This window comes from Acipenser ruthenus, chromosome 59, assembly GCF_902713425.1.
Source record: "Acipenser ruthenus chromosome 59, fAciRut3.2 maternal haplotype, whole genome shotgun sequence".
Classification (NCBI taxonomy): domain Eukaryota; kingdom Metazoa; phylum Chordata; class Actinopteri; order Acipenseriformes; family Acipenseridae; genus Acipenser; species Acipenser ruthenus.
In genome coordinates, this window is record NC_081247.1 from 4125062 (window position 1) to 4139695 (window position 14634).

Sequence of the window (14634 nt, forward strand, 5' to 3'; positions counted from 1 at the left end):
CTACCTATAGCACTTTTGACTAAACCAACAGTCCAAAAACTGAGGAAAGCCAGCTGTTAGAGCAATAATCTTCACAATAATTCTATAAGCATGTAACAATAAATTGCATTAGTGTAATTACACAAGTGAATAAGCAGATATTCGTAACTTGATTCTATCTGTTCGTAGTCTCTCCCGGTCAGTCAGATGAAAGAAAAAATTACGATAATGTCTGCAGTCCCGTTATGACCTCGAGGGCGGGCATGACTGCATCACAGGATCGGACGTGCAGCTTTGATATATATTATTTCAGGTTATCAGGATAAAACCCCCATTAGGTAATGGTTACATTTCGTACTTGATAGGGAACAATCTTTAAAACCCATTCTCTTGCCTCTTAGGCAGCATTGATGGTGTTGCTTTTTGGAAAATAAGCAGTCATGACGCTGCTTTCTGCTAATGAGGCAAGAAACAGATTTTAAAAGAAGCCTTGACCAGCCTTTATCAGCACTAAAACTACACCTCAAAGCATGCCCCTACACCAGCAGTGACAGTGAGGGCTGATGGGAGCTGTAGTTCTTCAGACAGGTGGCCAGAAGGACAGGTTAGCGTTTACATTGGTAACACTGCTGGTCAAGAGATTCAGAATAAAAACTCCAGCTTGCCTCTGCACCAGCAGTGACAGTGAGGGCTGGCAGGAGCTGTTCAAACAGTGAAAGAACATGTTGGCTGCTGAATCTGTTTACACTGTAAAACACTGCTAGAGACAAAATGAGAATAAAAACTCCAGCTCCCAGCATGCCTCTGTAGTGACGGTACCACCGAGGGATGATGGGAGCTGTGTGCTGTAAACACTACCGGCTGCCTGAGAACCTAGAAGAGATTAACAGTCACCACTATTAACAAAACATTACCTGCAGAATGCGTGTACATCTTTGGATTAATGCAAGTTTCTTAATGCGAGACTATAGCAGACAGACAACAATAAAATGCACAAAACTAGCATTTCATTTTTCCTTTATTTTTTTTATATAGTTAACTTAAATAACTTAATGTAAACAAGAATAAAAAACAAACAAAAAAAAAAGCAGAATTTGACGCACAATTTAGAAAAGTGAAAATACATTGTCTTTCAGCGCCCCTCCCTCACCCAATACATCACACCCCCTTAACCCCCCCGCCTGTGAAACCAGCCGTGCCAGTATTTGAACTACTTTACTGAGAGCTAGAAAAACAGTTTAGTATCCTATAGTGTCTCTCCTGTTTAATATCCTATAGTGTGTGTGTCTCTCCTGTTTAATATCCTATAGTGTGTGTGTCTCTCCTGTTTAATATCCTATAGTGTGGGTCTCTCCTGTTTAATACCCTGGAGTGTGTGAACAGACATTCATTACTGTTTACCTGGCTGAGCTGTTTCAAGCTTGTCTGGAGAATCCTAGCAGCCAGACAAACACTGTATGAAATCCCTGCTTCACACAGAAGGAGGACAGGAATCCCAGCTGCCCTCCCCTAGTGGTCATTTCTGAAACCACACCTTCCTCAAGTCAGAAACAAATACCATTAGGAGTCTGTTCAGAAGCAAAGCTCCCTCTAGTGGTTGAAAGAGGCTGTCACATAATGCTGTGCAGCTGTAATTCTATACAGGGTTTGAACCATGGAGACAATCAGAAAAAACAACTCCCAGCATGCCTGCGCAGTCACAGTACCAGTGAAGGGTCATGGGAGCTGTAGTCTTTCACACAGGTGGCTGGTTGTGGTACTGACTGCACTGGACAATTCCTGTTTACAATAGAACCGCACCGCCAGAGAAACTACAGCTCCCAGTATGCAACTGCACCAGCTCCAATGGCAGAGGGAGATGGGAGTGGTAGTTCTTTGAGATAACCAGGGCTTTAAATCCCATCTTCCTTCTTATTAGCACCAGCAACATGATCACGGGATCCAACTGTCAGGGGCGGTGGAGTGGGGGCTGGAGCTGATATAAAAAGGGTCTTCACACACCTTCCACACCCCATGATGGGGGCTGGGGGCAGTTACAAACATATCAAAGTCATTATTACACAGGCAAGGGCATGGAGTTACACTGAAAACTAAAAACAATGGGAAAAAACTGCAGTAACTGAACCTTAACAAAAGAAAGCAGGTTTGCTAGTATACTAGATTAGTCTTCTGTTTATTTACAAACATTTACAGTGAGAGAGAGAGGAGAGAAACAAGCGGGCGTTCGTTACAATGCTGCACCCTGCGACACAGGTTAGAATCAGCTTTAGTGAAAGGATCACTGTCCTTTAAGAAGAGTGCCAAGCACTTTAAAACCCATTCTCTTACTTCTTATTAGCTTTATTAATATAACTGGCCCCTCCTTAAAAAAAAAAACAAAAGTGCTGACCACCTTTAAAACCCATTCTCTTGCCTCTAAGGCAGCATTGATGGTGTTGCTTTTTGCTAATGAGGTAAGAAACAGATTTTAAAAGAAGCCTTGACCAGCCTTTATCAGTAGTTAAACTACAACTCTCAGCATGCCTCTGCACCAGCAGTGACAGTGAGGGCTGCTGGGAGCTGTAGTTCTTTAGACAGGTGGCTGGAAGGAGAGGTTAGCGTATGCATTGGTAACACTGCTGGTCAAGAGAATCAGAATAAAAACCGTGAAAGAACATGTTGGCTGCTGAATCCGTTTACATTGTAAAACACTGCCAGAGACAGAACCTGAATAAAAACTCCAGCCCCCAGCATGCCTCTCCACTGGCAGTAACAGTGAGGGCTAACGGGAGCTGTAGTCCTTTGGGTTTTGAGTGCAGCACATGTGACCTGCTGTTGAGAATAACCAGTCCTGCATCATATACAAGCAGCCAGTCAGCACGGTGGCTGCACAGTGATGCAGATCCCAGCGGATCGAGAGCACATCGACACAGCCCTAATGAGAGGCTTTAAAAACCAGAAACACACATTTAATAAACAAAGTGAATGCAGTTTGAGGGGGACGGGGCCAGTCTGAGGGGTACTCACAGAGACTGACAGTTTGTTTATGTGAATCAATAAAGGTGTGCAGTAGTCCGGTGTGGCGGGTGCAGGGTGCTGGTTTGGGGTCCCCCGTCCGGTCCTCTCTTTCTCTCTCTCACAGTCTGCGTAGCGCTCGTTTCTTCTCCCCCCCTTTCTTCTTGCCACTGCCCCCCCCGCCCACCCCCCGGCTACCCCGCTCGCCGGCGTGCTTCTTGGGCTGCGGGGGCCCCCCTCCCTCAGCCCCCCCAATTGCGTGGATCTCGGTGAGCAGACGTGCCCGCGATGCGAAGGCGGGGTACCCCTCCAACAGCAAGCGCCCAGCCTCTGGGTTCAGAGCCGACTCTGGGTTCGGATGGATGAGCAGACACCGGATCGTCTGAGAGAGGAGTGGAGAGAGGGGGTTAGTGTACTTTCATACAGACACTTAGTAGTAAGCATAGTAATGTTTAAACTACACGCAGCACACATTCACATCCCATTCACTCTCTCCGTCACTCCAAATCTCCAAACATCAGACAGACATACTTGGTCTAGCAAATAGACCAAGTTTACAGCAGATGAATTTCACAGTATTTAAGCAGAAATAGAATACATTTTATTCCTTACAAAATGAACGTACTTGGAGGCACAGTCGCTGCCGAAGCAGATTACTTTCTGTCAACATACCTTTCCAGAAGTACTTGCTTTATTTCTTGATTATATGGTTTCTGCATTTCCACTTGAAATCCTCACATTCTTAATGAAAAGGGTCTCAGAAACAACACCCTTCACAAGCCTCATACAGATGCAAAGCTTTGTGTGAACTGTCACGTCCGTACTTTCGTCAGCCAGCACTGTCACATATTCGCAACTTTCCAATTTCATTAATTTTCTCGGTAATGACCCTGCCATGGCTTCTTGCATTTCCTCGCAGTCTATGTGCGATCTGTATGTGGCATTTACCCCAAGTTGCCAAGTTTCCCACTCCTTGGAACATCATAAAATCCAAAAAGCTGCTATACTTCAGAGATGGGATATCCTCCTTCGTCATGAAGTATACGGTTTGCAGCACTTTGAGGATAGCCTGCTCGTTCTCGTTCATTGCCCGTTGGAGAATTTTTGTCATTGTAGTATCGAAGTTAATAACAGGATTTTCCATTTTGCTATGTTTTTATTTAGAGCGTTTTATTTTTAAAAAAATACTGATAATTCTATGCATGGGATGACATTTATACACAAGATAAGAGGAATGTTTTGAAATGCTGCTCTGTGATTGGCTGATTTCTCTGTGATTTATAACAGCCTAATGCTTATTGGTATTGTCTGGGGAGGGGGACACATGGGCGCGTTAAAAGAAATTCAGCGGGACATTTTTTTATTTTTTTATTTCAGGGGGCCATTGGCACACTGTTCTACCCCTGATCTCCCCCTGCACACTGATCTCACTCTGCACACTGTTCTACCCCTGATCTCACTCTGCACACTGTTCTACCCCTGATCTCACCCTGCACACTGATCTCACTCTGCACACTGTTCTACCCCTGATCTCACTCTGCACACTGTTCTACCCCTGATCTCACCCTGCACACTGATCTCACTCTGCACACTGTTCTACCCCTGATCTCACTCTGCACACTGTTCTACCCCTCTGATCTCACTCTGCACACTGTTCTACCCCTGATCTCACTCTGCACACTGTTCTACCCCTGATCTCACCCTGCACACTGATCTCACTCTGCACACTGTTCTACCCCTGATCTCACCCTGCACACTGTTCTACCCCTCTGATCTCACTCTGCACACTGTTCTACCCCTGATCTCACTCTGCACACTGTTCTACCCCTGATCTCACCCTGCACACTGATCTCACTCTGCACACTGTTCTACCCCTGATCTCACCCTGCACACTGTTCTACCCCTCTGATCTCACTCTGCACAATGTTCTACCCCTGATCTCACTCTGCACACTGTTCTACCCCTGATTTCACCCTGCACACTGATCTCACTCTGCACACTGTTCTACCCCTGATCTCACTCTGCACACTGTTCTACCCCTGATCTCACCCTGCACAATGACCTACCCCTCTGATCTCACTCTGCACACTGTTCTACCCCTGATCTCACTCTGCACACTGATCTACCCCTCTGATCTCACCCTGCACACTGATCTACCCCTGATCTCACTCTGCACACCGATCTACCCCTCTGATCTCACCCTGCACACTGTTCTACCCCTCTGATCTCACCCTGCACACTGTTCTACCCCTGATCTCACTCTGCACACTGATCTACCCCTGATCTCACCCTGCACACTGATCTACACCCTGACCTCACTTGTTTTTCTGTAATATGATTACAGTCTTCTAGTACATATATAATTTTATTTTTAACATGCTCTTGGTTAGATAGTAATGTAACACTGCACAAGTACCTAATTTCAGTAAAGTTCTCTTATTCGAACGTCCCCTTTCTGGCATAAAAAAAGGTTTGAAGTTTTCTGTGTAGCATACTGCTGTGCTTTTTCAGCAGAGATACACTGTGATGCCTAATCTTGCAGAAACAGCAAACAAACAACAAAGTCAAATTATGCTGGTTATTTAAATAAACTATCAGAATACACACAGATATGTTGGTCAAAATGTCCAATATGTGGGATAATTACACCACAGCCGTCGCACTGGTATTGTACCTCCGCCATTTTGAAATGCCCACGAGTCAGCGCCGCAGAATGTTAGCTAACGTTAATAAGCGCTCTCAGCGTGCAGGTCGTTCAATAGAAAGTGCCACGTAATGCTCTGGAGCGCTCTGCCTATTGAACGCACCACACTTCTGGAGTGTGGCAGCCTTGATCCCCAGCGCCCCTCCCTCCCAGTCTCACCAGTAAGACATGTCAGATCCCCAGCCCCTCTCTGTCTCACCAGTAAGATGTGTCTGATCCCCAGCTCCGCTCTCCAGTCCCTCTTCAGCACGTTCACACAGATCTCTCCGCTCGGACCCACGTTCGGATGGAAGATCTTGGTCAGGAAGTAACCCTTGGGCGGCGAGGCGGGGAAATCCTTCCCTAGGACCAGGCGCATCCGGAACACGCCCCCCGCAAATGGGGTTCCCTCTGAAACAGACAGAGAGAGAGAGAATGAATCATTCAAATTAAGAATATAATAAAAGAACTCTGCAGGTGTGCCAAGGCTGAACAATGCCACTGTAAGTGTCATTTGTAATTCATTGCAATGAATTGGCTGCAGGCCTAGGCGAGTTCTTACTAATGCATTGTAAAGTTTTAACAAGAGTAAAAGCTTAAAAGGAGTCTTCCAAATAATAATAATAATAATAATAATAATAATAATAATAATAATAACAGAAATGATGCTGATATTAGTAATCTGCATCCCTGGTTTTCAACTCCCTTCCTGAACGCGTGGTTTCAGGTAGAGAGCACTAATCTGCTCGCTCTACTCCCTCCCATCTCAAACTTTTAAAACGGGTTCGAGAGCAGCGGGGAGCATCCTGTGTTCGGGCTGTTCCAAACACTGCTGTTTCTGTTGTAGTAATTATATTAATTATTAACCCTTTGCGGTCCATTGTCGGAGTGGGTCCGACATTGCAATTATTCCTCACAGGTCCTTTGTCGGACTGGGTCCGACATCATTATAGCAACGCAATAAACGGGTGTTTAGTCGTTTTTTCTCCGGAAAAAGCCGAGAAAACCATTCAATTGCCGAGTGGGAGCGACAGGAGCCAAGACAAGTCGGGGGGGGGGGGGGGGGGGGGGGGAAAAAAAAAAAAAGGCGTATTTCATGAATAGTCATACATGGTATCAGGTATCAGATAATGGGGCGTTCATAGTAAACAAGCTGGCTGAGTGCGTCAGCGCACAGAGACTATCATGGACATTTGCAGAGCTTTTTTAAGATGTTATAGTAATAAAATAATGACTTGGATCGCATTATTGAGGAGTTTGGTGATAAAACGAGTGATCAGGAGATGATCGATCGGTATGTACGACTATTATTATTATTATTATTATTTATTTCTTACATAGGTGAACGCTATAGCAAACAAAAGGGTGGGGCGGGGCTGGAGATGCCTAGTGTGTGCTTTGTTGATATGTAGGGCCATTTAAACCCGTTTGACTGTGAAAAAAAATACTTGTAAACAGCGCGTCTAAAATTAACTGCGCGTGTGAAAATTAATTAGACCTGGCGTGCCTGACATGCAATTAATAAATGGACTGCAAAGGGTTAATTATTATTTATTTCTTAGCAGACGCCCTTATCCAGGGCGACTTACAATTGTTACAAGACATCACATTATTTTTACATACAATTTCCCATTTATACAGTTGGGTTTTTACTGGAGCAATCTAGGTAAAGTACCTTGCTCAAGGGTACAGCAGCAGTGTCCCCCACCTGGGATTGAACCCACAACCCACAGGTGCGATTAATTTTGTTTATGAATAAAAAAAAACATTGACTGCCTCTTGTTCAATTGGGACAGCTGCTTATAAGGGATATTTCTCCTTCTCCCGAGGCAATAAAGCAACGGCGACTGCAATTTGTCAACAGAAGGGGATATTAAAAAAAAAACTAATAATAATAATAAATGGATTTTGTGTTTGTGGCACCGATCCCTGAACAGTAGAGTTAATAACAGTGTATTGGAATCTGTGCATTGGATAGATTCTGTAACATTGCAAGCTGTGTTTTCATTATTACTGGTTTTGTTCTTTTACTATAATATAATGTTAAAAAAAGAAAGTTTAGTTTCTTCACTTTGTGCCCACAGGGCCAGCACAGGTGCATCTCAATAGTGCAGCACTAACACAAAGAGAGACATCTACCAAGATAAAAATAAATACAAATGCAAATTCACACTGCGATTATTTATTTATTTATTTATTTTTAGATTCTATTGATTTTTTAGTATTGCATGCAGGACAGCCGCTATAAGATCGTCACCTTTATTAAAAATGTGAATCTACAGGTTAATCAACTAATGTCCATAAATTAGGCTAACCAATCAAATTTGAATCGAGTGGCAGCCCTAATTTCAATATATAGTTACATATATACTGGTGTGTACGTATTATTATTAATATTATTATTTTTTTTAAGTAGTTAAGTCTTTGCGATGTTAAAACAGTATTTGCTTATTTAGGGTTTTTTTGCTTGGACAATACTAACCAAGGTTGTCAGTATACATCAGAATGTAATATGAAGAGTGTGTGTGTATGTAGATATGGTTTAAACACTGACACCTGCATAGCATTTAAACATTCATAAAAATGTACCAAAAGCACATCCCTACAACATGTATTTCATCTTATTTTACTATGTTCATAGTACTAAGCTATTTAAAGTTTATCCAGTAATAATGAGGGGAAGCTAGCACTAGTCATGTGCCAGTTCTGCCCTGGTCTGCCATGTGGAGCTGCAATGAGAGGAATCACATCAGTGGAGTGTGAGCTGGAAGAGAGGGAAGACAGGTTTCAATGTTGTTAATAAGTGAATAGGTATGGAGGGAGACTGGCTCTGTGCAAAACCTCAACCTGTGAGCTGGGCACTGAACTGGACTCAGCGATGTTGGCACAGTGTATCAAAACCAGCCGCACCTGTGAGCTGTGCACTGAACTGGACTCAGCGATGTCAGCACAGTGTATCAAAACCAGCCGCACCTGTGAGCTGTGCACTGAACTGGACTCAGCGATGTCAGCACAGTGTATCAAAACCAGCAGCACCTGTGAGCTGTGCACTGAACTGGACTCAGCGATGTCAGCACAGTGTATCAAAACCAGCCGCACCTGTGAGCTGTGCACTGAACTGGACTCAGCGATGTCAGCACAGTGTATCAAAACCAGCCGCACCTGCGAGCTGTGCACTGAACTGGACTCAGCGATGTCAGCACAGTGTATCAAAACCAGCCGCACCTGTGAGCTGTGCACTGAACTGGACTCAGCGATGTCAGCATAGTGTATCAAAACCAGCAGCACCTGTGAGCTGTGCACTGAACTGGACTCAGGACTGTATCACTGCCCCGATGGTGAACATTTCCAACACCCGCTGTAGACGTGTTTACAGGTTTACACGAAAGTGTATTTAATGTATTAATTATACTTAAGCTTCTAAGTCTCTAATTTGTAAAATAAAAGCCCCTGTACAACGCAGTGAGCCTCTCATCACGTGAAGCAGCAGCAAGGGGACGTAGTGCTGGCTTGCAGCAGTGCATGCTGGGAATGTTCTTGAACATGTCCTCAGCACGGTTACACTGGTAAATATTCCAGCTGTGTCGGAATCGATCCCCAACTTTTGAGAGAACAAGAGGACTCGTTCTGGAACGCATTCGTTAGCGTTTTTTGCACTAGCAACATCTTCCGGAATGCATCCTCCTGGCCACTTGTTCCGGAATGCATCCTCCTGGCCACTCGTTCCGGAATGCATCCTGCTGGGCTCAATTTTAGCCTTTTATTTTAGTTGCGGAAAACTGATTTAATATTTATTTTTTTAAACATTTATATTTATATATATTTTTTTAAACATCTGAGAATTTTTTTTTGGCTGCAAACTAGGATCCCTGGCAATGACATACTCTCTTCATCAACTTGACTGGCTGGTGCACATTACTATGGAAACAAGAAAAGGGGGCTGCTTCCATGAAAGGATTGGCTCTGCGAGATCAACAGGGCGGTGCAGATATCCACAGTGAAGCACCCACCCACCACTCAGTGTATTCAGTGTACATGGATCAGTGTATTCAGTGTACATGGATCAGTGTATTCAGTGTACATGGATCAGTGTATTATTATTATTATTATTATTATTATTATTATTATTTATTTCTTAGCAGACACCCTTATCCAGGGCGACTTACAATTGTTACAAGATATCACATTATACATTATTTCACATTATACAGATATCACATTATTTTACATACAATTACCCATTTATACAGTTGGGTTTTTTACTAGAGCAATCTAGGTAAAGTACCTTGCTCAAGGGTACAACAGCAGTGTCCCCCACTGGGGATTGAACCCACAACCCTCCGGTCAGGAGTCCAGAGCCCTAACCACTACTCCACACTGCTGCCAGTGTATTCAGTGTGCATGGATCAGTGGGTACGGATCAGCGGATTCAGTGGGTACGGATCAGCGGATTCAGTGGGTACGGATCAGCGGATTCAGATCAGTGTATTCAGTGGGTATGGGTCAGTGTATTCACTGGGTATGAATCAGTGTTTTCAGTGGGTATGAATCAGTGTATACAGATCAGTGTATTCAGTGTATACAGAGCAATGTATTCAGTGGGTACGGATCAGTGTATTCAGTGGGTACGGATCAGTGTATTCAGTGGGTACGGATCAGTGTATTCAGTGGGTACGGATCAGTGTATTCAGTGGGTACGGATCAGTGTATTCAGTGGGTACGGATCAGTGTATTCAGTGGGTACGGATCAGTGTATTCAGTGGGTACGGATCAGTGTATTCAGTGGGTACGGATCAGTGTATTCAGTGGGTACGGATCAGTGTATTCAGTGGGTACGGATCAGTGTATTCAGTGGGTACGGATCAGTGTATTCAGTGGGTACGGATCAGTGTATTCACTGGGTATGAATCAGTGTTTTCAGTGGGTATGAATCAGTGTATACAGATCAGTGTATTCAGTGTATACAGAGCAATGTATTCAGTGGGTATGGATCAGTGTATTCAGTGGGTACGGATCAGTGTATTCAGTGGGTACGGATCAGTGTATTCAGTGGGTACGGATCAGTGTATTCAGTGGGTACGGATCAGTGTATTCAGTGGGTACGGATCAGTGTATTCACTGGGTATGAATCAGTGTTTTCAGTGGGTATGAATCAGTGTATACAGATCAGTGTATTCAGTGTATACAGAGCAATGTATTCAGTGGGTACGGATCAGTGTATTCAGTGGGTACGGGTCAGTGTATTCAGTGGGTACGGGTCAGTGTATTCAGTGGGTACGGATCAGTGTATTCAGTGGGTACGGATCAGTGTATTCAGTGGGTATGGATCAGTGTATATTGATCAGGGAGGCTCACCTGGTCCCTCGATGGAGGCATGCAGGTCGCTCAGGTCCTCCTCGTTGGGGTAGATCTTCACCCCCTCGGGGGGGTCGGCAGCGAGGGACGACACCTCCTTGTAAACCAGCCGGATGACGTGGGGGGGCAGGTTCTCCACGTTCGAGTTCTGAGGGGAGGACACACTTACACTTCAATTGCAATTGTAGCTGACTCTTGGCACTCTGCACAACTGTAATCATACCGAGGGCTTGCAGTTTTCAGGTTTTATTTTTGATCACATGATGTGCTGGATTCTGTTTCACTTAGTTTATATTTCTAAAAGTCGTGACAAATAGCGTTAATTGCTCATCACTGATCCTAATTGCATTTCATTCATGCAGTCACCTGGTTTATCTTTGTGCTTTTGTTAGTTTCCTGACAGATTTTCTTTTCAGCATACCCAGTACAGAGTGCACACTGATAGCAAGTCCACCATTTAAAATCTCCTTGAAATACCCAGTACAGAGTGCACACTGATAGCAAGTCCACTATTTAAAATCTCCTTGAAATACCCAGTACAGAGTGTACACTGATAGCAAGTCCACCATTTAAAATCTCCTTGAAATACCCAGTACAGAGTGTACACTGATAGCAAGTCCACCATTTAAAATCTCCTTGAAATACCCAGTACAGAGTGGACGCTGATAGCAAGTCCACCGTTTAAAATCTCCTTGAAATACCCAGTACAGAGTGGACACTGACAGCAAGTCCACCATTTAAAATCTCCTTGAAATACCCAGTACAGAGTGGACGCTGATAGCAAGTCCACCGTTTAAAATCTCCTTGAAATACCCAGTACAGAGTGGACACTGACAGCAAGTCCACCATTTAAAATCTCCTTGAAATACCCAGTACAGAGTGGACACTGATAGCAAGTCCACTATTTAAAATCTCCTTGATTTGTAGCAAAGAAAAGAATAATCTTCACCCCAGTCTTTAATCAGAAACTAACGCTCGCCCGAGGAGAATTAAAACTGATGAGGATAGTTGATGTCTGTGTCTCAGTAATCCTCTGAGCGAGTGCTTATAAAAAAGTGTAGAGATATACTTTCATGTTCAGTCAATTTTCTAACATGCTGTAGCAGTGGTGAATAGGCATTCATAATGCTACAAAACAGCCACTCAAATGAAACCTCCCTTCCATCTCGCCTTATCGTGCCAAATTTTGCATTATTTTGAGCTATAACCAGAATGGCAACTGTTAAATACGTGTCTTATCTGGGACGGTTCCACAGATAGTTCCATTACTGAGGCAGTGCTGTGCTATGTGAAGTATGCTGTCCACGGTGTTGTCCACACAGACTTTACTGGGGTTCGGAATGTGGGGAAGGCAGATGCAGAAACACAGTCAATGTGTCTGTAATGAGCATTCATCTTTAGTGTATCTTTAATACAAAAAAATAATAATTGTGTTCATTTTTTTGGAAACTAAAACTTAAGCCTAATATTTAGTGACCCCAACAGCTATCTCAGGAACATCACATAAAGGCAAGCAAGTTCAGACAAGGACTAGCAAGTTCAGACAAGGACTAGCAAGTTCAGACAAGGACTAGCAAGTTCAGACAAGGACTAGCAAGTTCAGACAAGGACTAGCAAGTTCAGACAAGGACTAGCAAGTTTCGTGTTAGTTTCTAATCCTGCTGTTAATTCATTTGTATTTCTGCAAGTCGTCCTGCGTACCCCCTATGACCTTTAGAAGTACCCCCGAGGTACACACACACTTGAAAACCCTTGACATATTGAAATACACACCGCTTTGTAGTTTTCCAGATACTAAGTGAAAAACTGACAATTGAAAAAAATGTGACATTTCGAAATCCAACATGAAATACTACTGTACTACTATTATGGCTTCCGGTAGACTTTTTTGCAATATAATTTTGTAGTTTTTGATTGCATGACGTTAAATAAAAGATCCAAATTATGTTTATGTAGTTTTTTTTTTTTTTCAATTGTCACAATCCTAAAATTCTAGGTGATGCAAGTCCACAGATAGTTACAAAAATCTAAGTGAAACAGGCAGACGGACGCATATACGGACAGAACCGGATACTCGGTATCTTCTGCTAAATAATGTTAATACCAAGAGTCATGACAATCGGATAAGCGCTTTCCAGATGCATGTGAAATGTGAGACTGACAGACACGCTCCTACATCAGCGACCGTCTCTGCAATTACTACAAACCACATGAAAAAACCGTATCAACAGAATTCAGTATTACTAGTAAGAAATGGACAACGCCGCAGTGCACAGTGTTGAACTTAACACTACACAAACCGCAACTCAAAATGTGAAAACCCTAAAACAGCGTGACTGCCGTTCGGGTTTCGTGGCGGTTAGATATGCAAACTGTAATTAACAATAAAGTTAGAGACTAGATTGGTACTTTTTTTTTTTTAAAGCTACCGGAAATACACCTTGCCAAAATTTAATATCACGCGGAAAATGATAAAAAAACGTTTAATAAAGTTATGAAAATCGTGTTTTTTTTATCTAATAAAAATATAAACACTAAAACGTAAACTACTGAAAAATAATACCGTAATAGTAAAAACTAAAACCGACCAAAGGTGGGCTAAATTTAGAAACATATTTTACACCATAACAAATGAATTTAAGGACTGTACTGAATAAAAAAAAACTACTGTAAAGGTACGAATTAAATACAACACAGTATAAGCACAATATATATATCGGAATGTTTTAGAAACTAAATTACGAAGGTATTTTGTATTTATTTACGACAATAAATACAACCGCATAACACAAATATTCTGCTACGTACAGTACCGTGGAGATTACTACACTACAAAATATGAATAATAACGCGATATAGAGTATTTAGGATTGACAGACGGACATAGTAGAAAAACACAGGAAAAAAAACACGGTTTATATTAAACAGTGCAACGCGTATCGTGACATCGCCTCTGAGTAACTCACCATGGCCGAGGGAATCTATACACTTCCCAACGCAGCTTCGACCCTCTTTCCTTCGTTTATTCTCAGTCTCTTTCACTCAAACAGCCTCGCTGCGTCGCTCTTCGATACAACTGGCAAGTCTCTTGTTGTTTTTGTATAGTTTATTTATTTAATTTTTAATATTTATTTTTCTCTCGGCACCCCGGCCCTCTAGGCTCTCGCTCCGACTGTCCACAAAATTTAAGACAAAAAATCCACAGACGACTCCGCCAATCCAAATTCTAGGAAACCCTGACGTACAACCACATAGCAACCGCTGCCACCAATCAGCGACGGCATACTCGGAGCTGTCGCTCTACCTGCCAACCACTGCAGCCAATCAGCTGCCGGAATGTGGAAGGAGCTCGGTTTTCATTGGTAAGTTTGAATAGATCGGCGTCGTTTCTATTGAGCGTGTCCTCCCCTCACCAAAAGTGAGGGTTCGAGTGCGGTCGAGTAGACCAATAGATTTTCACAATGAGAGAGTGACGTTAAATTAAACACACCCGCTTTAATAAAGGGGCGGGGCCGGGCAATATATATATAGGGCTTCTGTTTTCGGGTTTTATTAATTGTATTTTTCGGTGCTTATTTTTTTTTTTTAAGCTATTTTCGAGTTTTATGTAAATCGTTTTTCTT

The 14634-nt window shown here is 43.0% G+C and overlaps 1 protein-coding gene across 1 annotated transcript; it reads right to left on the reverse strand.

The window, feature by feature from the left end:
- Nucleotides 1-979: 979 nt before the first annotated feature.
- On the reverse strand, nucleotides 980-14263 carry LOC117969245 (ubiquitin-conjugating enzyme E2 S-like). The gene is made up of 4 exons (XM_059018345.1): nucleotides 13978-14263; nucleotides 11012-11159; nucleotides 5877-6067; nucleotides 980-3355 (listed from the first exon to the last, which is right to left on the reverse strand). The coding sequence occupies exons 1-4, from the start codon at nucleotides 13978-13980 to the stop codon at nucleotides 3095-3097; spliced, it is 603 nt and encodes a 200-aa protein (XP_058874328.1). The 5' UTR covers nucleotides 13981-14263; the 3' UTR covers nucleotides 980-3094.
- Nucleotides 14264-14634: the final 371 nt, after the last annotated feature.